This window comes from Lacerta agilis, chromosome 14 (genome assembly GCF_009819535.1).
Source record: "Lacerta agilis isolate rLacAgi1 chromosome 14, rLacAgi1.pri, whole genome shotgun sequence".
In the NCBI taxonomy this organism is placed as follows: Eukaryota; Metazoa; Chordata; class Lepidosauria; order Squamata; family Lacertidae; genus Lacerta; species Lacerta agilis.
Genome location: NC_046325.1, coordinates 5731932 through 5759794, shown reverse-complemented (window position 1 = coordinate 5759794; position 27863 = coordinate 5731932). Strand labels below are relative to the sequence as shown.

The 27863-nt window shown below is 48.6% G+C and overlaps 1 protein-coding gene across 1 annotated transcript in view; it reads left to right on the top strand.

Moving 5' to 3' along the window:
• Window positions 1–27863, top strand: part of CARMIL3 (capping protein regulator and myosin 1 linker 3) — a 61969-nt gene that overhangs the window by 8702 nt on the left and 25404 nt on the right. Inside the window, exons 2-15 of the mRNA XM_033170296.1 lie at window positions 3817–3911; window positions 8267–8317; window positions 10051–10110; window positions 10211–10332; window positions 14192–14289; window positions 16113–16183; window positions 16918–16991; window positions 18543–18618; window positions 19844–19932; window positions 22894–22988; window positions 23095–23181; window positions 25133–25242; window positions 27414–27491; window positions 27680–27756. Of these exons, the coding sequence (XP_033026187.1) occupies window positions 3817–3911; window positions 8267–8317; window positions 10051–10110; window positions 10211–10332; window positions 14192–14289; window positions 16113–16183; window positions 16918–16991; window positions 18543–18618; window positions 19844–19932; window positions 22894–22988; window positions 23095–23181; window positions 25133–25242; window positions 27414–27491; window positions 27680–27756 (1183 nt within the window). The remainder of the gene's footprint in view (window positions 1–3816; window positions 3912–8266; window positions 8318–10050; window positions 10111–10210; window positions 10333–14191; window positions 14290–16112; window positions 16184–16917; window positions 16992–18542; window positions 18619–19843; window positions 19933–22893; window positions 22989–23094; window positions 23182–25132; window positions 25243–27413; window positions 27492–27679; window positions 27757–27863) is intronic.

The following is a 27863-nucleotide window of genomic DNA, read 5'->3' as shown; positions in this document are numbered from 1 at the left end:
TCATCTAGTCCAACCCCCTGCAATCCAGGAATCTCAATTCAAGCTGTGCAGATGTCTCCTCCGGGTTCTTCTGCTCCTCCAAGAAGTCTGTTATGCCCTCCACCAGCTCCAGTCAGCATGCCCAATGGTCAGGGAGAATGGAAACTGTAGTTCAACAGTGTCCAGAGGGAACCATGTTGGCTTCCTTGAAGCTACACACTCCTGTGTTGGGGGCCAGGTCTATTGGTGGAAGTCACGACACTTAGGCCAATTTAAAAATGGCCTCCGCGTGGCATGGCCACTCCTAGTGCTGCTACTTGCCTTTTATATTCCTTGATCTTGCCAACACCCTCCCTAACTGTCTTCAGCCAAATTTGATTTCCCATCTAGGCCTCGCCACCAACGGTAGCAATATCGGTTCCTTTCTCTCCCCGTTTCCCTAAGATGGGGAAACCACCCGGGCGGGGAAGCAGGTTTGATATTGCTGGAGCGAAAGAAGCCGTCTCGGGTAACATTAGTTTTTCCACCACACTGGCTTGGATCTTGTCCCAAAACAACAAGCTGAGGAACCAGACTGTAGTAAAATAGCAGGCTAATTTCTTAGCAGAAGGTGTATTCGCCGATCTTCATGCCATCTCTAAAACAGATGGCAAACAGTGGTTGCTCTGCGGGGAAGGGGAGAACTCTGCATTTGCTCAGAGGCATTTTATCACTGTCACTAGTATTATTTTTATATTCATTTATTCATTCCCTGTAGGGAAGGGCTTTTAGCTCAGTGCGTGGAGTATCTGTTTTGCAAGCAGAAGGTCTCAGGTTCAGTCCCTGGTTCCCATATAGGACTGGGAGAGAGCCATGCCTGAAACCTCTGAAAGCGGCTGCCAGTCAGTGCAGACAGTACTAGGCTAGAGCTAGTGTAAGGTAGCTTTCTATGATCTTATATTGTTCCATTGTCGTTAGCGGTATTTAGCTATCATTATTATTTTCATTATTGAGCGGATTAATCAATCAAGCTTTAGTTTGAGTTGGAATCTGCTCATTCTTTTTTCGTTGTTTTCACCCTGCCACATGACGGAGCCGTGGGGAACCCCCACCCAGTGTGGAAATGTTGTAAGGGGAGAGGATTCACCAGTGGGATTTCTGCCTGTCGTGCAGCTGCTAAGTAGAGGTAACATGAAGCAAAATGAGCCATTAGTTGGACTCTCGTCAGCCCAAGCCGGCATGGCCATTAGAGTAAGGCATTTTGGGAGTTGTAGTTCAGGGCAGGGCAATCTTAAATAAGCCCCATTAGTAGGCCCGACTGACCCACTAGCAGGGATGTGGGGCACAATTTGCTTTGTTTCTCTCTTAAAGGCAACCCTACGTAATTTGTTCTTTCCAAAACAAGAGGCCATCTGAAACACAGCCATGGACTTCATGGGAGGACGTGGATTTGAACCCTGGTCTTCGCAAGCCCTAGTAGTCCAACACTCTAACTGCCATGCCATGCATCACGCAGCCTGGCTCGATGGCACGAGTCGCCTGTAGTTATTTGTTCCGTTCCACCATGTGTTTTCCTTTTGGTTTGGCAGTGTGGCTTGTGAATTGCGGACCTGCATTTGGACACGAACCGAGGGGGGGTTAAACCGGCCCTTATTGTCTCGGAGAGACACCTCCGACCTGGGAGCTTTGTGGGCCTCACAACCGCTGTGTGTGAGGGGTGGTGGTGGAGAAGACCGCGGGGAGGCCTCGAAGCCTCTTTCCCATCTCCAGAGGAACTGGGTTCTCCCTGTCAGGACCAATTTGTCTCCGCCGCCAGGCCTGTCACCTCCAATGTTTCACTCCAGTTCCCTGCACACCCAGCCGAGGACACCACACACACACACACACACACAAACACACGCTCATTCTCTTTCTCTCAGCTCACACCAGACAGAGGCGGCCGGTGGCCTCAGTTTACCCCGAGGCGTTCTGAGTTGGAAAGAAGCAGTCGTTTGGGGGGCGGCGGGGGGGGGGGCGGTTTCATCCTGTACACTTTTGCTTGGCTGAATTGGAGAAGCTGCCCGGAGCAAAGCGATTGATTGAATGGCGAATGCCTGCCTCTGGCGGGTCGATCTGAGCTCCTGAAAAAAAAACCACCCTTCAGCTCCCAGGACAAGGCGATGGAGCAGTGCCATGAAGAAGATTCCCAAGGGCATGCACAGAGCGCCTTCCTCTACGCCACGTCGCTCCTTAACACATTTGAGGCCCCCCCCCCCAGATCAGGGAACGTAATTTGCAGGAGCCCTTGTGCCCCCCAGGACCTCATCTTAATTTAGAAACAATGTGTAGGGTTTAATTTGATCAAGAGTTCAACATCTGAAGGGAAGTTTATAACGTTTAATGCTGTATTGTGTTTTTAATATTCGGTTGGGAGCAGCCCAGAGTGGCTGGGGAAACCCAGCCAGATGGGCGGGGTATAAATAAATTATTATTATTATTATTATTATTATTATTATTATTATTATTAACCCCAGAATCTCTGTCTTTTAAAGCTTTTGCAGCAAAGGCAGGGGCCTAGAATGCATGAAATCCTAATAAGGAAGAGACCACTATTATTTTATTTACATTTTTATCCAACTTTTCATATGCCCCCTTCTGTTTTATCTTCACAACAACCCTGTGTTGTAGGTGTGTAGAGGCCGAAATCATGATTATAACTTTATATCCAGTGGAACATTTGTATGTTCTGGAAATGCTGCAAAATCTGCAAAAACTGGTTTGCATATTTTGCTTCAGGACTCGAATCTTTGAAAAGCTTAAATGCTTTCAGCAGTTGTGTAAACATTTTCCTGGAATCCCCCAGGATTCCTCATGGGCAACTCTCAAAACTCTAAACTAGGAGAATGTATCTGTCTCTTAGCTCTCCCTTTTTGCAGACATGAAAAAATATGTTTAGAGGCAGCGGTTACCTTGGTGGGGGAGGGGGAGGCACTCTGCACAAGCTCAGTGGCACCTTTGCCTGTCACCCTTCTCATTTATTCGCTCCCAAAATCCCCGACCCTTGCTTTTCTTTGGAAAGCTGACCTGAAGTTCACCAAGGCAAGGGTAGACAAGGCAGCTCAGCGACTGTCCTTCCTTCCTGACACTGGACAGCGGAGGCTCATTGGCTCTGGCTCCCCCTACTGGTTGCCTCCCTGCATTCTGCCCAACCAGTCCCATTGGGTCCCAGCCTCCGGATCCAGGGTCTGTGCTAGGGATTTTTGCACCCTAGGCGAGATCACCTTCTGCCCCCCCCCCCGGCTTGGGCGAGGGCTGGTGAGCCTGCAGGGCTTAGACTCCAAGCTCCTACCAGTCCCAGCTCCTTGAACAGCCAGTGACCTGGAGGTGGCGGGGTTCGCCTCCCAACAAGCAACCAGACTTTTGAAAATGCTGCGCTGGGAATCACACTGATAAGATTCAGGCTGCATTCAGACTGGGAGGGCTTTGGAACTGCCGCTGCGCAGGACTGGAGGAGGGCGCGGGGCAGCCGTGAAGGAGCACGATCCCCGGCGGCCGCCCCTCCTCTGCGCAGGCTGGAGAAGCGCTCCGGCGACCAATTCCGGCGCCGAGAGGAGGGGCGGCTGCCGGGGATCGTGCAAACCTCCCGGGCAGGGCGTGCACACCAGCCGGAGAGGGCGGAGGGAGGGAGGGCTGATCACTTGCGTGTCCGGCTCGCCGCCGCCACCCGCCTCCTCCTGCCTCCCCCCAGCGGCGGGGTGCGGGGTGGGGGGCAGGCTAGCCAGCGCCCCCTCCATTTTGGCGCCCTAGGCAGCTGCCTAGTTCGCCTAAATGGATGCGCCGGCCCTGTCCGGATCCTAACCCGCTACACTTCCTTTCCAGACAGCATCCGGAAGTTCCTGAACCGGCCTCCCATCCACCTGCTGGTGAGGGTGAAGCTAGAAACCAAGCCGAAGAAAAGCGAGGACAGGGTGCTGGTGAGAGAATCCCCGGGGGTTTGGGGACCAGGGGGTGGTGGTGGTGGGGAAATACCGTATTTTTCCATGTACAAGACGACCTGTTTTCCTGCTCTTCCCGGCTTAGGAAGAGTTTTCAGTGAGTGCCAGTAGGCAATGTATTCAGGGGCTTAGCAAGGGGGGGCGTAGGGGGCGGTCCGCCCCATGTTCCATAATGGAGGGGGTGACAAATGATCAAGGAACAATTACTGCCCTGCTAGGGCGGTTCATATAAAACTTTTTTTTTTTAAAAAAAAAATGCCTGCTCCAAAGGTCTTATCTTACTATACTAGGGAAGATATAGCTGTATATGAAATTTCATGCATATCGGTTAATATCTTGACCCTCCTCCACCAAAATAGCCATTCACTTGGCCGTTTTCCTATGTCGTGAAGGCTGAAATTTCAGTTCAGTGGAGCACTTACTGTTCCCAACCCTAACCCTGTGGAAAGCCATCTAATTAGACTTTAATTTGATTCTGAGGTGTTTTTAGGAGGCAATTTAATTATTGTTTGATTTTATACCAATGTTACATATCTGATGTTAGCCACCCTGAGCCCGACTTCGGCCGCGGAGGGTGGGATATAAATAAAAGTATTATTATTATTACTTGTTATTGTTCCTTTGCGGGGGGGGGGGGAATCAATTGGGGGGGCAAGAAATTTTCTGCACCGGGTACCACCTAACCTTCCTACGCCTCTGGGGGGGGGGTAACAATATTTTTTTTGCCCCCTGGTACCAATTTACCTTGCTATGCCCCTGGATGTATTACAGCACCAGTTCCGTCAGCCAGAGCGCGGGGGGGGGGGGTTGGATCGTCAAGCTGTTCAACAGCTCGGCAAACTTACAAAAGAAACTCAACAACTGTTGAGGGCTTCCCAAAAATAGGGGTCATCTTATACATGGGGTCACGCACGTTGTACACGGGAAAATATGGTAATCCTGGGGGTTTGCAAGCTGCTGATTCGCCCTGGGCTGCTGGCGCCAAGGCACTGCTGCTCCAGCAGGTATCTGCTGGGAGGTCCCCTCACCCAACCCAGCTTGGTGGTCTTTGGACCCGCCTCCTCTTTTTCACCTTTGGAACTACCTGCCACTTGCTTTGGCCTAGGTGGTGGTGGGGGGCTCAGGAGGAGAAGCTGCTGTTATGTTATATGTTATATGTTATGTTTGTACTGTATCTCATTTTACTTTTTTATGTTTTTGTTTTGTCTTATTTTAATGTTTTTATTCTACTGTTTTTTCTTTTCTTTTCCTTTAATTCATTTTCTTTTCTTTTATTATAATTCCCAGTGCTTTTTTTCCTTTAAAAAAAAAATGTTTAGAGGTACTTTCATTTTGACTCAAGAATACCATCACTTTATAGTTCAAACCGGGAAAAATAAATACAGTAAATGGACAAACGTAAAAAGATTCACAAAATGTTTAGGGGTATGCGTACCCCCCCCCCCACGTACCCCCAGAAAAAAAAATCACTGATAATTCCCATGGTGGGATAGCTCAGCTGGTAAAGCATGGGGCTCTCAATCTCAGGGACGTGAGTTCGAGTCCCACACTGGTCAAAAAGATTCCTGCATTGCAGAGGGTTGGACTAGATGACCCTCGTGGTCCCTTCCAGCTCTACAGTTTTAAGATTATCTGTTATACTTATTTATCGCACTGATATCTGTTGTTCTAGAGTGAGGTGGGGAGAATAAAGAAGGGAGAGACGCTGGGCCACAATCATAGGTCAGCTCCGCATCTCGCTCTTGGGATTCTCCACCCCCCCAGCCCAAAGATAATGTCCCCCCCTGCTCAGATATAATGCCAAATACGTAGTTTATTTCATTTCATACATGCATCCTCCTCCCTGTTTTATTTATCTTTACACCGCTGATTGTAAACAATATCTATGTGGTGTACAAAGGAGAAACAAACAAACAAAGAAAAAGCAATATTATAATAATAAGAATAAGAAGAAGAAGAAGAAGAAGAAGAAGAAGAAGAAGAAGAAGAATAAATTGAATTTATATAACGCCTTATACCCGGGGCCTCAGGGCGGTTCACAGAATAAAATCAAGATATAAAACAACAAAATGCACAATAAAAAGCCCACAACCCAATAGGGCCCCCCCAAAAAAACACATTTCAAAAGGACATAGGATGTAAAACAGAAATCAGATTTCATCTACATGACAACCCTATCAGGTGGAGTGGGCTGGAAGAGTGACTGGTGTAAGGATTTGAACCCAGGCCTCCCCAAATTCCTGGTCTTGGGCTGCGTACACACCAGACATTTAAGTGTCTGGGGAACGGTGCAGGGAACTGTAGCTCTGTGAGGGGCAAACTACAGTTCCCAGGATGCTTTTGGGGGGGAAGTCCTGCGCTTTAAATAATACGGTGACACTTACCAAGCGCTATTTCAGCTCCCTGGGCGCTCAACTCTGACCGCTGGTCCCTGGTCCCTTAAGCAAACCAGAGGAACAGAGACAGAAAGGATAAAAGACCCTCTAAACAAAGTGGGGAGTTTCTGAAATAGTTTTGGGGTGGGGCCACTCACACCGGCCCCTGTCCTTCCTCCCAGTGGTATGGCCTTGGGGAGCGACTCACGGCCCTTCTTCCCTATTCCCCCCACCCCAGCATTTCTTCTCTTCTCTCGAACTCTCCAGCTCTCGAATCCTCTTCTCGCAAATTAGGTCAGGGTTTGCAAATTTGCTGCTGGCAGCAAAACTGGAGGTCGCAGGCAGGAGCAGACAGGGGAGGGGGCTGGCGGAAAGGAGGGGTGGGGGACTTTGCATCTGCCGATGGAAAAAGAGCCTATAGTCCCCCCCCCCCACCCCAGGATTCGGGAGAGGGGAGATCTTGCCAAGGAAGGGGCTTGGGCGAAACTCCCTGCAACGGTGGCTTGTGCCTGTGTGTGGATTTGCCAGGCCAGGGTCCAAGCCCCACTTGGGCATGAAACCCACTGGGCACCCATGGGTGCCTGGCGTTGCCTGTCCGCCTTGCAGGGTTGCTGTGACTGAATGATACAGGATAAAGCCCAAAGGATCCGAAGGTGGGAGGGAGCTGATCTGCGGGTGGCCAAGCGATGAGGAGGTTTGGTGGGGGGGGGGAAGGCTGTGGGTTGAAATTAAGGGGGCACCAGGAGCAGTTAACTTCTAGGGCAAAAAGGGGTGTCTGCTCAGGACACAGGGCACGACACCCCCCCCAAGCTAAGAGGCAACAGGGTGATCTTCCGATCACTGCATCAGAGGAAACCCCCCCCAAAAAAGCTGCCACCTTTCCCTCCCCCCCAGGTGGGTGCCAGGAACACCGGGGGGGGGGAAAGAAATGTTCACTACAGGCCAATATTCAACAGGTGCAGCCGCGGGGTTGAAACGCTGCACCTGTTGAATTTCCGCCTTCTGCCCCGCACTGTGATTTAAGGCATGAAACAAAATGTGGCGACCCCCCCATTTACGGGTCTGGAGAGCGAGCGGAGCCAGTGTGAGTTTTTCCCCTAGTGAAGTTCTAGCTAGCACATACGCATTCTGTCCCCCCCCCCCCGATTAGCACACATGTTTCCTTGCTGACCCCCTGATTTCTGGAGTGCCCTGAGCGCTGATCTTACCATCATGGCTTAGAGATGAAGCAGGAAAGAGAGAGAGACACAGGGCAGGCTGTGAAACCAGTAATTCACTTCCCAACATTGCAAATGTGATTTCCAGCAACCAGCATAGTTTTTAGCTCGCTAAAGGTTTCTATAGGTTAGCAGCTCTTGCGCAACTTACTCGTAAAGCTGTCGGGAGCTCATGCGCTGTAATAAACAGAATCATAGAATTGTAGTGTTGGGAGGGACCCCATGGGTCATCTAGTCCACCCCCCTGCAATGCAGGAATCTCCATGACAGCCAGCCATCCAACCTCTGTTTAAAAACATCCAGTGGACGAGAGTCCACCACCTTCCATTTCGCCACCAGTCATGGTAATATTTTATTTCTGAATTTTCAAAAAAAATAATAAAAAAATTCGCAACCCACCCTGGGACCTGCAGGTTGAAGGGCAGGTAATAATGGCACTAATTGTTAAAAGGCCAAACGGCAGACTTGGGGAAATGGAACGCTTCCCTGCCAGAACGTTGCGGCGGAGGCAAAAATGTCTTCTGAAATAAACAAGTTCAATGCTCATCAGTATTCTAGAAGATCCAGGTTGGGAAGACATGTTTGGAGAGAGGTGGTGGTGCCAGTTCAGGTCTGGAGAGCCACAGAGGGCAGAAGGCAGGAAAGGCAACGCAACATCCACATGAGGATTATGTCTTAAAGGGAAACAGAAAAGTTTGGTGCTGTCGTTCACCTCTTCTGTGCTTCGCTCTTTTTCCAACAGGTTCTCACCACCTGGCGAATCTATCTCTTTGGGCTAAAGGTACCAGCCAAGGTTAGTGGAGGAACAAATGAGAAGTGTGTGTTTGTGTAATTTAAAATACATTTATACCGCTTTATACACCGTACATTTAAAGCACAACAAAGTATACTTTTTTGTTTGGGAATTGTAACTCTGTGATGGATAAACTACAGTTCCCAGGATTCTTTGGGGGGAAATAAAGTGCTTTAAATGTATCGTTGTGTACATCCCGATCTCTGAGCAGAGATCTGAGCCGATCTCTGAGCTGGGACCTATTTGGGTCCCAGTGCTTACCCCAGAGTTCGGTTTCCTTGGGACGAAGGTCAATAGAGACAATGGCGTTTTTAAGATAAATGGTTTTCTTTACACATATGACCTGGCTCACTCCCAGAGATCTTACTTCCCCATTACCGTATTTTTCGCTCCATAAGACACACTTTTCCCCTCCTGAAAAGTAAGGGGAAATATCTGTGCGTCTTATGGAGCGAATGGTGGTCCCTGGAGCTGAATTGCCCAGGGGCCAAAAGAGGATCATGCTTTTTATTTTACAAAGAGAAAAGGGGGTGTTGAAAGGACCCCGCTCAGCAGCTGATCAGCAAGAGATCGGGAGAGAGATAAGAGTCCCCTGCTCCCTTTCAGCCCCGCCCTCTTGCCCAGGCCTCCATTGTTGAATGTGCTGCAGAGGGAGGTTGTTTGTTTCCCCAGCAACATGTGACTGGCTGATTAGATTATCTGTCTGGAAACTGTAGAAAAGGCTCCCTTTCCTTTAGAAGCTGCAGAAATGTTAGTTGAACCCCATAAAAACGGGGCTTTTCCTCTTTGCTTTTCCCCCTTTGCAAAAAAAGCTGCAAAACTTTTAGCTGATCCTCAAAAAAACAGGGTTTTTCCCTTTGCAAAAAAAGCTGCAAAACTTTTAGCTGATCCTCAAAAAAACCAGGGTTTTTCCCTTTGCAAAAAAAGTTGCTAAACTTTTAGCTGATCCTCAAAAAAACAACAACAGGGCTTTTAGAGGAGGAAACCCAGAAAAAAATTCTGGGTTTCCTCCTCTAAAAACGAGGTGCGCCCTATGGTCCGATGCACCCTATGCAGCGAAAAATACGGTAGGTTCTCAGGGAAGCCCCAAACAGATATCCAACACAGAGCAAGAGAAGCCTCTGGGTCTCTGGCTTCCAGTATCAGCCAAAAAAACCTGTATACCTTGGCCTATTGTTCTCCATCAGGTGAGGTGGGAGAAGGCCCGTCTCCATGGCAACCTCTTTGGACATGTAAATGGTGGTACTTAACTGGCCCGCTAAAGCCATTACCTTCACAAAGGAACTGGCTTGGGCCGTTCAGCAGGTTTCCTCTTATCCATTCTAACCTCACAGGTACAGGATCGCAGGCTTAGAAGGGGCCCCTGGGTGTCATCCAGACTGACCCTCCCCAAACCTATAGCAGTATGATGCGTATGCAGCCTAACAGTCATGGCTTCCTCCAGAGAATTCCGGGGAACTGTAGTTTATTTATTAATTATTGCATTTATATAGCCACCTGTATCTTCCAAGGATCTCTAGGCTTCTGGTCCCCCTCCTCCATATTTCATCTTCACAATAACCCAGCGAGGCGGTTGTTTACCCTTCCTGGAGAGCTGCGATTCACAGCATCGTTAGAACTCCCGTTCCCAGGATTCTTCAGGGGAAGTTAATGCGCTTTGAACGTGCGCCGTGGATGCGACACTCGCTCCTGTCGCGTCACAACAAGTGACTCTTCTTTTCCCTCCCTCGCAGCTCGAATGCTCTTTCAATGTCCTGGAGATCCGAGCCTTAAACGCCCTGCATCACAACCAGGTAGGAGCAGGGGGCGCCTCCCGCAAAGGGGTGCTCTTAACGACGAGGCTGTTGGTGCCCGTCGGGTGCTCACGCCTTTTGCCTTTCCTCCCGCATTCAGATCCTGGTGGAGACGGAGAAGGCCAACTACAGCTTGAAATTCCCCACCCCGGAAAGCGCCGACCAGGTCACGAGGCACGTCAACACTTCCTTAGCCAAAATCTTCCCTAGCCCGGCCTCTGTGTGAGTATGAAGAAGCCGTAGGGCGGGGAGAAGGTTGGCTGCGGGTGGCGGGATTGCCAGCTTCTCAGCCGTTCGCCGTAACGGCACCCTTTCACGACAAACTTTGTGTGCTGGCGTGAGCAGAGGACCAAGGTGTGCTTGCGTGTTGCGGAAAACATGGAGGTGACAACCAGGGGCGGATGGAGCCGATCTGCCGCCCGGGGCGGCAAACTTGAAAGGCACCCCTCCCCGCGGGCGCGATCAGCCGGCACTGCTTCTGACTGGCACTGTGCCACGCCACGCTGCGTTTTAAGGCTGCAGCGGGCGAACAGCAGCGCTACTGTTTGCCCGCTGCGGCCTTAAAACGCGGCGTGGCGCAGCGCCGGTCGAAAGGGGTGCCGGCCGATCGCGCCCGCCATCTTGGGTGGACTGCGCATGTCCACCCAAGATGGCGGGCGCGATCGGCCGGCACCCCTTCCATGCAGTGCGGCAACCTTTAAGGCTGCAGCGCATGAACAGCAGCACAGACGCTGTGCTGCTGTTCGCACGTTGCAGCCTTTTAAAAGTTGCCGCGCTCAATCGCGGGGGTGGGGCCTGCCCCCGGAGTGTCACCCTCCCCAGGGTGGTACCTGGGGCGAACCGCCTCTCACCCCCTTGCTCCGCCCCTGGTGACAACGATGATGATAACCTACAGAAAATGCCAGAGTCGCACAGTCTTTCGTGTCTGTGTGGAACTGACTTCCCTCTCTAAATTCTAACGCGGAATGTATAGATTTTCACCGCAGGGATGCTAAAGGCTAGACTAGCAGGCTTCCCCCGCACCCGGTACCCTCCAGACATCCACTTTCATGAGCTTTCGTCCTGATCTGCTTGTGCATAGCTTTAATTGCGCATCCGGCATTAATTCTGATTTCTTGTGCAGGGTGTTTGCGAAATAGCTCTGCAGTCGGAGGCTGGGTGCTTCTGAAAACCAGTTGCTGGAAGCCCCAGGAGGGGGAGAGTGCCGTGCTGCCCTCAGGTCTTGCTTGCGGGTTTTCCTTGCTTGGCGTCTGCGAGAACAGGATGACGGACCAGATGGGCCCCTGGCCTGATCCAGCTGCCAGTCTCTTCTCGCGCTTTTAGACGTCTCCCCATTAGCAATCCACAGCGCATCATTCTCCAAGCCACAAGAAGTCTTTTCCTTTTTTAAAAAAAAGTTGATTTTTTTTTTAAATGCTAGGGCGTAAGAGGGCTTCAGACCACTTTATATCTGCAGATCTCCAAACTCCTGGAATGCACTTGACTCCCCCTTGTGTGCCCCACAACTCCTGTTGGTTTCAGCCAGGCGCCAGAGGCGTTGGGAGTTGTAGTTCAACTTTATTTGGAGGTTGGAAGAGGCTGGCACAGAGAGAGACCCCCCTGTGCCCGCTGAGAAATAATAGCTTTTGACAGTGGCGTTTCTTCCCCCCACCCCAATTGTTTTCACTCTAATCAATTTCTATCTCCTGGGGTTAACAGCATCCTTGCAGTGGCGGAGATGGCTTGGCCCCCAAAGTCCCCACCCCCCTGATTTTGTCATGCCTCACCCTTAATCCCGGCAAGATCGACCCCAAGGTTGTCCTAGTGCCCCCATTGCCGGTGTCTCATAAGCAGAGCCCTGCTGGAACAGGTCAAAGGCTCCTGTGGCGCAATGGGAAATGCATCTGGCTTGTTGACCCGAAGGTTGGTGGTTTGAGCCCACCCAGGGACGGCTGTGCGCAGGATGCCTGAATTTCAGGGGGGTTGGACTAGATGACCCTCGGTATCCTTTCCAACTCCTCAATTCTATGATTCCAAGAGTGGTGGTGGGGAAACCTAGTCCAGCATCCTGTTCTCATGGTAGCCAACCAGAGGCCGCAGCGGGAAGCCCAAAAACATGACAAGAGTGAAACAGTGCTTGCGACCCCCAACAACTTGTAGCGGTCCATTTCCTGACCCAGACAGCTGAGTTCTCTTTTTTTTTTTTTAAATAATTTTTATTATTTTTACACTATAACTACAATACTATACAATACTACTTTTAAACAAACATTTTCATACATTTTCCATTTGGCTGACAAGCCATGACTTCCCTCAGTCCCTTCACATGGCTTTCTAAATTATATTTTAGGATTATATTTCTTTAATCAACCATTGCTTACAATATCAAAAAAGAAAAAATCCTTCACTATTACTATCCTACTTACAATAATAGTTCTACACATTAACTACAAAACTTCTTGAAGTCCTATTAGCGTATTCAGTTGTAAATTGTCTTTTGGATAATTCATAAATTTTAGCCAGTCCTTGATGAATTTCTGGTCCCGCTGCTCCCGGATTCTTCCTATCATTTTGTCCATTTCTGCATATTCAGTCAATTTCACTGTCCATTCTTCTTTCGTCGGTAATTCTTCTTGTTTCCATTGTTGTGCTAGAAGAATTCTAGCTGCAGCCACTGCGTACTGGAAAAGTCTAATATCCTTCTTTTCAATGTCTGTACCTACCAGACAGCTGAGTTCTCTTGCAGGAGGATTTTAAACCCCCCTTTTTGAAAGAGTGAAAGAAGGAGGCAGGCAAACAGGCGACAAGCTGTTAGGTCGGGGCGGGCAAACGTTTGGCCCTGCAGACGATGCTGAATTACAGCTGCCATCATCGCTGACCATTGGCAGTGCTTGCCCCGGCACTGATGGGAGTTGTAGTTTGGCAACACCTGGAGGGACCAAAAAGGGTCCCCCACCCCTGCGTTAGGGAAGAGGCGACCCCCAAATTTACAGGGGTGCGCACATATCCCTCGCACTTTCAGTGCAGCAGTGTGGCATAGTGGTTTATGGAGAGTGGGCCGAGGAGTTCAAATCTCTGCTCAGCTATGAAACTTCACTGGGTGATCCTGGGACAGTCTCAGTTTCCCAGCCTAACCTATCTCACGGGGTTAGAGGGTAAAGGTAAAGGGACCCCCTGACCATTAGGCCCAGTCACGGACGACTCTGGGATTGTGGCGCTCATCTCGTTTTACTGGCCGAGGGAGCCGGCGTTTGTCCGCAGACAGCTTCCGGGTCATGTGGCCAGCATGACTAAGCCGCTTCTGGCGAACCAGAGCAGCGCACGGAAACGCCGTTTACCTTCCCACCAGGGCGGTACCCATTTATCTACTTGCATTTCGACGTGCTTTCGAACTGCTAGGTGGGCAGGAGCTGGGACTGAGCAACGGGAGCTCACCCCGTCGCCGGGATTCGAACCGCCGACCTTCTGATCGGCAAGCCCTAGGCTCTGTGGTTTAACCCACAGCGCCACCCGCATCCCCTATCTCACGGGGTTAGGATGTCCCTATTTTCATCGGAGAAACGTTGGAAGGTGTGCATTATTGTGAGGATTAAAGGGGGGAACCATGGATACCACTTTAAGCTCCTTGGAGAATGGATGAGTGGATCGATTGATCAATGACTTGTAGTGCTCTTGTGATGCAGTATTTAGACAAGACTATCGGATCAGTTAAAGCTTTGGTGATGGTGGGATGACTGTTACTATGGTTATTTTATTGTTATGCTGTCCATTGTTGTGCTTTTTTAATTACAGTGGTATCTCGGTTTTCGGGCGTCCGTTTTCGAATGCGGCTTGGAAGTCGAACGCGTTTTTCCGCTGCGTGTTTTTCAGTTTTTCCAATTGAACTTGCAGCCAGCCTTTTGCGCCTCGGTTTTCGAACATTTCAGAAGTCGAACGGTCTTCCGGAACGTATTACGTTCGAGAACCGAGGTACCACTGTACTACGTGTGTTTAATGCCGTACACCGTACACTGGGATCTTTCGATAAAGGGCGGTATATAAATCAAATAAATGATAATAAAATAACTCGGGAAATGCCTTCCTTCTCCTCCCCTTGTCGCAGCTGCCTCATACGCCATGGGACCGTGGAGACCCCAGAGACGCCGCGGGACATGTCCCCCAACTCGGAAAGCTCCAGTTCCACCACGCACAGCATTTGCGGTGAGGGGGGAAGACGGAAAGACGAGGCCGGCGGAGGGAGGGAGTGGGGCGGCCACTGGGTGTTGTTTGTGTGTGGAATGTTCCAGAACCTGCCAGGGTTATTCTCCCGCTTCCCGGCACCCGTAGAGGCAGGTGGTGTGATCTTCATTCACAGGAAATTATATGAAATTTTAATTACAGTCGCTGCATTATGCACTTAACCCACTGACCCGAATCCCGGAAGGGGTGTCCTGAAGAAAACGCAAATTGCTTTCCTGGATCGGGCAGGAAAGTGCATTTAGCCCAGCCTTCTGTCTCCAGGGCTAGCAGCCAAATGGGCCTCGGAGGCCCGCAATCCAGGCCTGGCGGTCAGAGGCATCTTCTCAAGTCTGCCTCTTAACAACGGGTAATCAAAAGTATATTGCATCAAGGCAGGCAGAGGTTTTCAACCTTTCTGAGTCCACAGCCCCCATCATCAACTGCATTCTTTGTGCGGCACCCCTGTTGGGCTCAGGACCCCAGTGATGTTACCCCTTGCCTGGACTTCCATCAACCACATCTAAAGATTTCCAATTTTAATAACTTAATCTTGTAATTTCATACTTTTACTATTACTTTAAAAATCTATAAACAATTTCCATTATCTCTTAAATTTATCCTATAATATTTCATATACCGGTAATTCTCCTCACAAAAATCAGACCACACCAGTTTAGTAAGTTTAAAATGCTTTACTTACAAAATGTTCCAAAAGTCAGATTCATGCGTTTATCCAAGCAGCACCAAGGAGAACACAGGCAGAATATTCTTGGGTAGAAAATACAGAAAGATAGCTTCAAACACATGCTCCGAGCTTGGAGAAAACGTCCTCCCTGGTGGGTTACATGGCACAGAAAGGAAGGAACAGAAAGGGAAGGCTTCACTTCCCCTCATTGGAGAAGAGGGGGCGTGACCTAGCTGAGTCTAGGAATCTGCCTCTGTGGTCTGAACCCCTTCACGCATTCACTAGCACTCGTGCATAGTTATGGTCGACTGCAATTTCCCACACACCTTGGCTAAAGAAATGCATTTTGCAGGAAGGAAGAACCAGGAGAGGCATGAAGAGGGCAAAGGAGAAATTAGTGTGACGCAGGCACAGTCTCAGATTTCTTGGGGAAAACCTTGGAGAGAAAGGGACTTGGGCAGCTGTGGAAGCTTCAGTCTCCGCAATGGCTTCATAGGACTTAACAGATGGACGTAAAAAACAGTTAAGACACTTATGCTGCAAGATTGGAAAGGCAATCCCAGTTGGATGAAGATCTGACCTGCTTACATTTGTCCATTTCGTTTAGACATCTCTTTGGACTGCTGATATTAATGTACAAATTTAAAACACAGTGGATGAAATATTCCTATTGCCCATTGGCTTTTATTGTAGTGCCTTTAATCGATATTATCATTTCACAATGACAATGATTTTCATATTTAAAAAAAAAATAAAGGGAAAGGAAAACATTGGGTTGGATTCAAATTTTCCTCACGAGCAGGGGAGAACTATGTACGCCACCTTTTTTGCTCCTTGGAGAAAAGAGGTGAAATGGGAATGCAAGATACAAACAAGTTGGCCGTGTCGATTAATTCCTGTGGGTCTTCTCTGAGTAGGACTTACGCCAAGCGTTCGGGTTGTATTCCACTGGCTTTTCCTCAGAGCACACCTGCCTGAGGAAGTGAACAGCCGTGGCAAATTTAGGCCTGTGAATTTCACTAGGTCTACTTGGAGTAACAGTTAGCCGAAATCCATCCCCCGGCATTTGCGAGAACGAAGGAGCCTGAGCGATAATATGCGCCTGTTTGTTTCTCCTCAGGAGGCTTTTCCGAAACCTACGCGGCTCTCTGCGACTACAACGGACACTCTTGCCGCGAGGAGGTGCAGTGGGTAAGTCGGTGGGCCGAGCGGCGGTTTGCACGACCCGATTCTGAGGCGCCCTCTCGGATAACCTTGAGGAGAGAGACCCCCTTCGCCGGAGCAAGGTGGTTAGCTATTGTATCCTGAAAAAGAAACCGCCAGAAAAGTAGCAATTGCTCAGGATGTGGCGGCTTTCTCACCTCCTCGCTCGCCACAAGGACTTTTAGGTGGAGCAACTCGCACGGGGTGGCGGTTTCCTCCCCTTCCGCCTCGCCGAGGGGTTTGGTGCACCGAAAGCCTCGTTTCCTGATCTTCTGCTCAAAAACAATATGCAAATCTGCTCTGGGAGGTTTCTGGGCGAATGCGACAGGCAAATCCAGGCCACAGTCAGCGATGACGGCAGCCTTGGAAAAATATGTGTGTGGTTTTTTGTAGCGGGAAGTTTTGGCTGGAAATAGAGAACGGGGGGCGGCGGGGGAGGGGGGAGAAGATCTGGCAGCAGAATGGTCTCATGCGCACTTTGTGGGTGTATGAAGATGGATATATTATCTTGGTTTTTGTGGTGGGGAGGCCACAGTTTACCTCTTCCTCCGTTCAAAACTCTGAAACTCTCTGGCTCATCTGGAGCCTACCTCACAAGATTGTTGTGGTGGGGGGGAAACAGGAGGGGGAAACGTTGCTCTGAGCTCCTTAAGGGAAACTATACTATTAATCATCAATTGATCTCTTTTCTTTCTGGCTACCGTCTATCCTTCACGCTGTAGGACGTTGACACAATTTACCATTCCGAAGACAACCGGGAATTCAACCTCCTCGATTTCTGTCACCTGGAAAGCCGGTGAGGGGAAGCCACGTAAAACCATCTCTGTTAATTTAATAATAATAATAATAATAATAATAATAATAATAATAATAATAATAATAATAATAATAATAATTTATTGTTTCTACCCCGTCCATCTGGCTGGGTTTCCCCAGTCACTCTGTGTGGCTTTGAACAGAACATTAAAAAATCGAAACAAAATAAAATAAAAAATTCTTTCCAGTAGCACCTTAGAGACCAACTAAGTTTGTTCTTGGTATGAGCTTTCGTGTGCATGCACACTTCTTCAGACTATGGCAGACCAACACGGCTACCCACCTGTATTAAAAAAATCGCTTACCCCTACCCCTACCCTCGTCCACCCTCCATGTAGCCCCACAGACCTCATCCTTAAACTGCTATGTGCTCACTAGGTGACCTTAGACAAGTGCCTCAGTCTCTCCCCTTCTATCTGCAGTATGGGTCTAATGGTGTCGGCCTACCTTGGAAGGCTGTTGTGAAGATTGCCTTGTGAAGCACCCAGGTCGCCCGCACCATACATTTAAATTGCACAGCTTCCCCCAGAGAATTATGGGAGCTGTTGTTTGTGGAGGGTGCTGGGAATTGTAGCATGGGCGAGGGGCAAACTGCAGTTCCCAGGCTTCCCTTGAGGGGAAGCGATGTGCGTTAAGTGTGCGGCCAGTGCCGGATTTGCATATAAGCTAAACAAGCTATACCTTAGGGCCCCCACAAAACTAAAAGAAAAAAAAACCTGGATGTACATTTCCAAAATATAAGATAAAAAACAAATAAAATGGCTTTAGATACCTATTAGGTCCATAAATGAACATATAGCATATATTCATCACAAAAAAACAGTGACAATTTGTTGTTGACAAAGGACAGCTGGACATATAAAGGGCCCCATTGCCTTCAGTAGCTTAGGGTAGGGGTCAGCAACCTTTTTCAGCTGTGGGCTGGTCCACCGACCCTCAGACCATGTGGTGGGCTGGACTATATTTTTTTTTTTTGGGGGGGGGGGAAATGAACGAATTCCTATGCCCCACAAATAACCCAGAGATGCATTTTAAATAAAAAGAAACATTCTACTCATGTAAAAACACGCTGATTTCCGGACCGTCCGTGGGCTGGATTGAGAAGGCGAATGGGCCGCATCCGGCCTCCGGGCCCTAGGTTGCCTCCCCCTGGCTTAGGGCCTCATCAAAACTAAATCCGGCCCTGTTGGGGATACATTCAAAGCAACATAATTAACAGGGCACTGAAATATTAAAGAGGTCGAAACGAAACATTGCTAAGGGAATTCGAATACAAAAAAAAGACGCATTTCAAACGGCACAATTAGCAAGAGAAAAAAATCAGAATAGAAGGTATCTGCTGCCGATGGTGGTTCATGGTGGGCAGAAGTGGCTGCAGAAGCTCAGGCCCCGTGACTTGAGTCTGCGCTGAGAGGCAGCCAGGATGGCTCAGCAGCCTTAGCTTTTTGCAGCTGGAGTCAGTCCAGGCAAGGATTGGCCACTCCCTCTCCTAACCCCATTTCCCTCTCCCCCTTTCTGCTTCTCCTCGCAGGGACTTGGCTCTGATCGTGGCTGCTTTGGCATACAACCAGTGGTTCACCAAACTCTACTGCAAGGACTTGCGGCTGGTAGGTCTCCCAAACTGCCCCTGCGGGCAGGCGCCTGGGTGCCCATTGGGTCGGGAGGCGGGGAGGCTACCATTAGGTGGCGCCAGAGCCCACAACTGGCAGAGCCAAGTAATTCAAGTTCAGTCCTCCTCCCTGCCGAATCCTGCAAAGGCCACTCTGAGACGAAGGAGGAGGAATTCTGACGGCCAATGACAACCCCTGGACTGGTTGTTAAACAGGAAGGCATGTCGGGGGGCCGGCCGACAGCAGTGCAGTGTAGTGGCTAGCGTGCCAGACTAGGATCTGGGAGAGACCAGGGTTCAATTCCCCGCTCGGCCCATGAAGCTCACTGCTGGGTGACCCTGGGCCAGTCTCACTGCCTCTCAGCCTAGCCTACCTCGAAAGGGCGTTGTGGGAATTTAAATGAGCAGGGAGAACTTGTGTATGCCACCTTGAGCTCCTTGGAGGGAGAAAGGTGGGGTAGAAATGCAGTAAAATAAAAATTAAAAAAATAGAAGAACAAGTGCAGTCCGAATGGACTGGCCTCCACTGTCAGGAACCTTCAATCTTAGTAAAACTCACACCTGGGATTTTTGTTCCTCTGCCATTCTTAGAGGCGCAGGTGCCTGTTCAGAGGAATGGCTGCCAACTCTGGCAATAACAATAATAATAATAATAATAATAATAATAATAATAATAATAATAATAATAATAATTTAATATGTATACCTGCCTATCTAGGGCTTGCCGATCAGAAGGTCGGGGGTTCGAATCCCCGTAACGGTGTGAGCTCCCGTTGTTCGGTCCCAGCTCCTGCCCACCTAGCAGTTCGAAAGCACGACAAAGTGCAAGTAGATAAATAGGTACCGCTCTGGCGGGAAGGTAAACGGCGTTTCCGTGCGCTGCTCTGGTTTCGGCAGAAGCGGCTTAGTCATGCTGGCCTCATGACCCGGAAGCTGTACGCCGGCTCCCTCGGCCTATAGAGCGAGATGAGCGCCGCAACCCCGGAGTCATCCGCGACTGGCCCTAACGGTCAGGGGTCCCTTTACCCTTTTTACCTGCCCATCTAACTGGGTTTCTGCCGCCACTCTGGGCGGCTTCCAACAGAAGGCAGCAGCCACGCTCGGTCCAGGTTTGCCCCAAGCGTCGCCTCCCGCCGTTTACTCCCTTCCCCACCCCGTTTGAAGCACCCACCGCAACCACGCCGAGGCTTCTCTGGCACCCACACCTCTTCTTTCCACCCTAGGGCTCTGAGGTCGCTGAGCAGGTTCTCCACACGGTGAGCAAATCCCACCACCTAGAGGAGCTGGTGCTGGACAATGCGGGGTTAAAAACGTGAGGCATTGCTAGATTCACCTTTGCGCAGCTGCATGCAAATATTTTTGGAGGGGAGGGGGAGAGTCTTCCGGTTTTCGGAGGTGCATTTCATCCGGGGCCAAGCCCATGCGCGATGCTGAGGGTATGTCTTAAAGTGGGTCGTTCGGGTCCAATTTTTGAGCACTGGACTTTCTGCACATTGCTGTACTTTCAGTGGCAGAGAGCCTATTTCTATTTCTATTGCTATTGCTATTTCATCGCTTGCAGTCTGCACCAGTGGGAGGGGCTTGGCGGAATGGGAGGGGCTTGGCAGAACATATCCCCTGGCCTTTTCTGTTCCGGGCATGTAATGCAGGTCTTCCTGTACCTACGCACGCATGCGCACCTTTCAAAAGGAATATTCATAAATCCCAGTGATGTCATTTTAAGGTTGCAGGTTTTCCTCCCCATATGGGGCAGCTGCATATTCCTGCATCGCAGCGGGTTGGACTAAATGATCCTCAGGGTCCCTTCCGACTCTGCAATTCTGTGATTCTTTGAATACTCTGGGGTTTTATAAAAGCTTTTGTTATCTTGATTTCTTGTTTTTCCCGTCTTTTTCGCCATTTCTGCATATTCCATAAGTTTTTGTATCCATTCTTCTTTCGTTGGGACTTCTTATTTCCATTTCCTGGCAAGTAACATTCTTACCATTGTAGTCGCAGACATAAATAAATTTCCAAACAGTTTGGGTAGTTCTGTCCCTATAATTCCCAAAAGGAAAGCTTCCGGTGGGTTTTTGTTGTTGTTGTTATTTTAAACATGTTTTTCAATTCATTATATATCATTGATAAATATTGGCTGGCCTTTGGACGATGACAACGTCACGTGGACATGGTGGGGGGACCCCCTTCAATGTCTGAATGACACACATTCCAAATATACTCTCGTCCGGAAGCACCCTCATTGCATCCTGAACAGATTAATCTGCTTTTCTTTTGCTTCATATTCCCATTTTCGTCGGGAATGCAGCACGCAGAAAGCAGAGGTTTAACTCTTCCTCAGCTGCGATCCTGACAGAAATCCGTCCTTTCCCACCACCCTCTTCCACCCCCGGTGTCAATTTTTAATTCGGGAAGGGTTAAACCTGGTTTTAGAGCCGTGTGTGCAGTTTTGCGTCCGGGGGGGTCTTTGCGCTCTTGAGTTCAGCGGATCTCAAGAAAGCGATTGGTGGTACATGCATGTGTGTGTGTGTGCAAAAAAAGCTGTTACATACCCTTGTGCAAATTAATTGAAACAAACAGTGTGGTTTATTGTACAAAACTCACATATATGTACATTAGTAACAGATATGACCTCCGCTGTTTTTAAGCAGCATTGGAACACGGTTTGGCATGGAGTCTTACTAGTTTCGAACAGTCACTGTTGATTTTCGGATCCCTGTACCACACTTGAATCAGCGCCTGAATGAGCTTCCCCATAGTCGTACAGTCTACAGCACGGAGGCGAATTTTGCATATAGTCCACAAATTCTCAATGGGATTTACGTCTGGGGAATTCCCAGGCCAATCAAGTACAGTGGTACCTCGGATTAAGAACTCAATTCTAAATGCTGGAAGTGTAAGCAAGTAGAAGGGACATTTTTTCATATGTGGTGGACGTGCCCGAAAGCAAAAGACTTCTGGGAGAAGATATATAATGAATTGAAAAAGGTGTTGAAAAACACATTTAGTAAAAAAAAACAGAAGCCTTTTTACTGGGTATTTTAAACCATGAAATCCCAAGAGAAGATAGAACAGTCTTTATGTATGCCACAACAGCAGCAAGAATCTTGTTAGCAAAAAACTGGAAGACAGAAGAAATACCAACGATAGAAGAATGGCAGAAGAAAATGATGGACTGTATGGAACTTGCTGAACTGACCGGGAAACTCCGAGACCAGAGGGACGACGTGGTGGAGAAAGATTGGAATAAATTTAAAGTATATTTAAAGAATTATGCTAAGATTATATTTAAAATAAGCAGGAAGACTAGATAGGCAGCAGATATAGAAATTAGATAAGATATAGCAACAGATGAAGTAATGTTAAGATTATTAAATAAGAGAAGATGATTAGTGTATTAATATGAGAATATAAAAAAGGTAAAGAAATTACTAAAGATGAGTTTTAAGGAACGCAGACGGAGAGGACGTGAGGAAGTCAACTCACAATGTTATAAAAGAAGGATAGATAGATTTAAATAAGTGTTTTTATTAATCTGTTTTTTTATTTTGTTGTAATGTTTTTATTGTTTGTATTGTTTGTTTATGTATTGTTAAAAAAACAATTTTTTTAGGGGGGGAAAGAACTTAATTCAATCTGGAGGTCCGCTCTTAACCTGAAACTGTTCTTAACCTGAGGTACCACTTTAGCTAATGGGGCCTCCTCCTGCTGCCGCCGCACAATTTCTGTTCTCATCCTGAGGTAAAGTTCTTAACCTGAGGTACTATTTCTTGGTTAGCGGAGTCTGTAACCTGAAGCATCTGTACCTGAAGCGTCTGTAACCCGAGGTACCACTGTACCTGTATTTGCTGCTCTGTCATGAATTTCTTCACCACTTTTGAAGTGTGACAGGAGGCTAGGTCCTGCCGCAATATCCCATTACCATCACGATACCTCTTTTCCAGCTCTGGAGTAACTCTCTTTCGTAGAACCTCAGTATATTGTGTCGAGCGCATCATTCCTTCTATTGGCTGCCGGCTTCCGACACCATAATGATCAACTGATTTTCATGTTTGTTTTGAGTACAGGATTACGAGTAAGGTAGAAAACACGCTTTGTTTCAATTAATTTGCGCAAGGGTGTATATGAACAAATGCAATCATCTTAATTATGGAAGGAGGTCTCACTCCTGTCTCGTCTTGGCCCTGCGACCCTTGATTCTCTTCAGCTTCCCCTGTGACTTCCCTGCTGGGGAGCTTCCCTCTCACTTGTTCGTATCTCTCTGGTGCATTTGCAGAGATTTCGCCCTGAAACTGGCCTGCGTCCTGGCGGAGAACCCAAACGCCGTTCTCCATGCCCTCACCCTCTCCCACAACCCTCTGGAGGACAAAGGTGAGGAGGGATCCTGAACCAACAGGGCCTTGGGGGGTCAAAAAAAATAAAATAAAGCTTCTTTGCTCATTTTTGCCCCACTTTGCTTCTCGTCCCCCTTGAACAGGTCTCAGCGCCTTGAGCCAGCAGCTTCTGTGTTTCCCCAAAGGCCTCAGCAAACTTTGCCTTTCCAAGACCAGCATCACTGCTAAAGGTACGCTTGGCAGGGGTGGGCAAGCTAGAGATTCCATACGTCCGGAATTTCCCATACATATCTGTGGAAATGTTCAGGGTGGCAGGAGAGGATACATTGTTTATTAATACCTTTCCTAACTTAGCAGATTTACATCCCCTTTTTTACATGCAGAGCAGATAGCTGGTTGCAGGCTCGTGCGAGCCTCTCACTATTATACAATTCAGTCCGGTCTCAGATTGAATTGTACGTTCCTGGTAAGTTCCCTTGAATCCCTCTTAAAAGAATAAAGACGCCACAATCTTATTCAAAGTCAATAAAAGAAGTTTACTTACATCAGTTCACAGTTGGATTCCTGAAGGCAGACTTAGTTACAAGTATGTACATGTTACAGGTAGGTAGCCGTGTTGGTCTGCCGTAGTCGAAACAAAATTAAAAAATCCCTTCCAGTAGCACCTTAGAGACCAACTAATTTTGTTATTGGTACTGTGTGAGCTTTCATGTGCATGCACACTTCTTCAGATACCAGGCACGTTTACTCAGGTATCTGAAGAAGTGTGCATGCACACGAAAGCTCATACCAATAACAAACTTAGTCGGTCTCTAAGGTGCTACTGGAAGGAATTTTTTGTTTCAAATATGTACATGTGGATCTAGCCCATACGGGGGAATAATCCCAGTGCTTCTGCTGGCAGAGCAGGCCTAGCTAAAAGTTGGTCAAACGAAGAAGCATGAGAAAAAAGAGGGAGGGGTGCTGCGTGACTTGTCCTTTTGTTACCTGGACAGGTTAGGTCACGCCCACCTTCTATCACATGCGAAGGGAAGGATGCTCCAGCCAAGAGGAACAGGAAGTTTCGACCGGCAGGACCAAACATCCCCTCGCATGTCTTCTCTAGCATTTCAAGGAATGTTGTACTCGACTGCCTCTCATGGATCACATCCCACAATATCTCGGATTCATCTGTCGGAAATTGCGTCCAGACAGAATTTACAAAACCAGTAAAGACGTCCGGGAAAACACGGATATATGGCAACCTTTGTTGGAAGAGTTGGGTTGGGGGGGACTTCCTAAAAAATTGCTCAAAATCTTGTGTGTCTGTATTTTCACTTTTTGAAATGTGGCAAGCTCAGTGGACAGAGTGGGCACAGGGAAAAAGGAGGGATCACAGCATTTTTGGTCTAGTTTTCATTTAAAGGCAGTCTCAGGCGGTTCCTATATTAATATTAGCTGCAATATTTAGTGGGTTAACGCATTTAAGTCAAAGTTCATTTGTTTGTGTGTTTGTTCTGTTCTTTTTTTGACATTTACCGGCTGCCTCATGACCCAAAAAACAAAGAAGATCTCTCTGACCTGGGGAGAGGCTTCACCAGTTGGGTTTCTGCCTGTCATGCAGCTGCCAGGCAGAGGCAACGTGAGGCAAACTGAGCCAGGCACTTCGGGCACAGGCACCTCAGTCAACGTGGCCCATGGAATGAGGCGTGATGGGAGTTGTAGTCCTGAAACATCTGGAGGCCCAGAGGCCCAGGGCTGTGCAGTCGTGGGCACGTTTACTCAGAAGCAAGCCGCACTGAGTTCCCCAATAGGACTGATTCACTATTTGGGTTGGGGGGACAAATTCAGCTCGTTTCTTATTTAAGGATAAACGTAATTTGCACTTCCCGAAATAATATGCAAACCGAAATTTTGCCATCTTTCAAAATTGACGTAAAATGTGCACCAAAATGCATATATTGTGAAGATAGCACTTATAAGGTGTGTGTGCGAAATGGGTGTATTAGGCAAAATTGCCTACAAGAACAGGTGTATAAGGAGAAATTCAGACTCAAATGTTGACAAACGTTGATGAGGTTTATTTTTTATTAAGTAATAACCGCGAACCACTTCCCTCACTAGTTGTGAACGGGGAAGCGTTCAAAGAGCTACATAAATTGAACGGTGGTGACAGTTTGGGGGCCTGTTTTCCTTTCCCAGGACTTGCCATTCTGTGCCAGACCTTTGGAGCCAACCCGGCCTTCACCAGCTCCCTCCGCCATCTTGACCTGAGCAAAAACCCAGGGTTACTGGGGACGGAGGAGGCCAACGTGAGTGACCCCGGCCTGTAACTTTTGCGGTGACGCTGTTGTGGAGCATTTGTATTGGGCGGCCACACATAGCTCTGATTTCCTAGTTGTTCTGCTTTGTTTCCTCAACGTTATCACCCTGGCTACACCCTCACGATACATTTAGTGCACTATGATGCCGCTTCAAGCAGTCGCAGGCGTCCCCCAAAGCATTCTGGGAGCTGTAGTTCAGTGAAGGTGCTGAGAGTTGTTCAGAGACATGTATTGCCCTCACAGTACTACGATTCCCAGAGTTCCCTACCAGGCAGAGGGCCTTCTCGGTAGTGGCGCCCGCCCTGTGGAACGCCCTCCCATCAGAAGTCAAGGGAATAAACAACTACCTGACATTCAGAAAATACCTGAAGGCAGCCCTGTTTAGGGAAGTTTTTAAACTGTGATATTTTAAATGTATTTTAATGTTTGGTGGAAGCCGCCCAGAGTGGCTGGGGAGACCCAGCCAGATGGGCGGGGTACAAATAAATTATTATTATTATTATTATTATTATTATTATTATTATTATTATTATTATTATTTTATTGTAATTGCCCCAGCTAAAAAAATTGCTGTGTTTGCTGTCACCTGGTATTCTTGGTCTGCAAGAAGGAAGGATATTATAGCAGTGGATGAACGACCTGGTATATATAGATCAGGCACAGGCAAATTCGGCCCTCCAGATGTTTTGGGACTACAATTCCCATCATCCCTGACCACTGGTCCTGTTAGCTAGGGATGATGGGAGTTGTAGTCCCAAAACATCTGGAAGGCCGAGTTTGCCTATGCCTGGTATAGATAATTAAAGAAGGGGAATAACCTCACTATATCCGATCTCTATAAAGAGAACAAGTTAGCACTACATGTACTGATTCAGTACTGTGGTATCTGCATGGGCATAACTGTTTTTCAAGCGGAATTTGTCGGACGCTCCTCTCGAGTACGGCCAGGCAGCATTGCGTTCAATCTTACGGAGGTGAAAATACACGCCTGCATTTTAAAACTCCCAGGTTTTGCAGATAGGATGCAGATGTGTGGAGGAGACCAGCTGGGGAAAGACTATTCTCGTAGCCCTTTCAACGTGTGGTTGGAATGCCACCTGGGGAAGCGGCTCTTTGCTCTACACAGCATAACGAAAGCGGAGCAAGAAAATGAACTGGGGGAAACCGTGGTATGAAACGTTGCACGGGATTTCGGCATGTGCACTGATTGGGAACGAAGCAGGACGTCTGTCCTGAAACCATTCCAGGGGCAAATGGTATTGAAAAGTAGGATTCGCGGTGCAGCCTGCCCGATAGGGGGCACCGATAATCATGAATGCACATTAAAAACGGTTGTCAGGAGGTTGTTGTTGTTGTTGTTCAGTCGTGTCCGACTCTTCGTGACCCCATGGACCAGAGCACGCCAGGCACCCCTATCCTCCACTGCCTCCCGCAGTTTGGCCAAACCCATGCTAGTCGCTTCGAGAACACTGTCCAACCATCTCGTCCTCTGTCGTCCCCTTCTCCTTGTGCCCTCCATCTTTCCCAACATCAGGGTCTTTTCCAGGGAGTCTTCTCTTCTCATGAGGTGGCCAAAGTACTGGAGCCTCAACTTCAGGATCTGTCCTTCTAGTGAGCACTCAGGGCTGATTTCTTTGAGAATGGATAGGTTTGATCTTCTTGCAGTCCATGGGACTCTCAAGAGTCTCCTCCAGCACCATAATTCAAAAGCATCAATTCTTCGGCGATCAGCCTTCAGGAGGTGGCCCCCTGCAAACACGTATCTGTCAGGGATGCCTTACCGGGGAATTAAAGTTACAGGTGGGTAGCCGTGTTGGTCTGCCATAGTCGAAACAAAATAGAAAATTCTTTCCAGTAGCACCTTAGAGACAAACTGAGTTTGTTCTTGGTATGAGCTTTCACTTATCTGAAGAAGTGTGCATGCACACGAAAGCTCATACCAAGAACAAACTCAGTTGGTCTCTAAGGTGCTACTGGAAAGAATTTTCTATTTTGTTTCGGGGAATTAAAGGCATTGCTTAATTCAAGGGTAGCGAAATCAAAGCCTTGTGCTGCAAGGATTTTGTTCTGCCGCGTTCTCCCAGCAGCCTGGTGTCCCCACCGCTCCACGTACTTTGTCCCCTCTCACCCCTTCACCTTCCCCTTCCCCTCTTTTTTAGGGCTTCTATTCCTTCCTGGCCCAGCCCAATGCACTGGTTCACCTGGACCTCTCGTCCACAGACTGCGCCGTGGATGCCGTAAGGTTTTAAGAGAGCCGCAGACTCTGGGGTGGGTGGGTGGGGGCGGGGGCAAGGGTGACGTGGGAAGCATGCCGGGTTACGAGGTGCCAATGCAGGAAAGAGGGATGGCCCCAGCCCCATAGCGAGCGGGATGATCACTCACTCCTCCTCCCGGGTCTGTCTGTCTTGTCTATCTGTCCCCATAGCTCTTCGGGGCGCTGCTGCACGGCTGCTGCCCTCGGCTTAGCTACCTCAACCTGGCACGAAACACCTTCTCCCACAGGTAAGGAACTCCGCTTGTCTCTCTACCCTCTTTCCGGGAGAACCTCCGGTCGGATCGACTTCTGGGTGCTCGGGGGCGGCGGGGGGAATTGCTTCTCTGATGGTTTC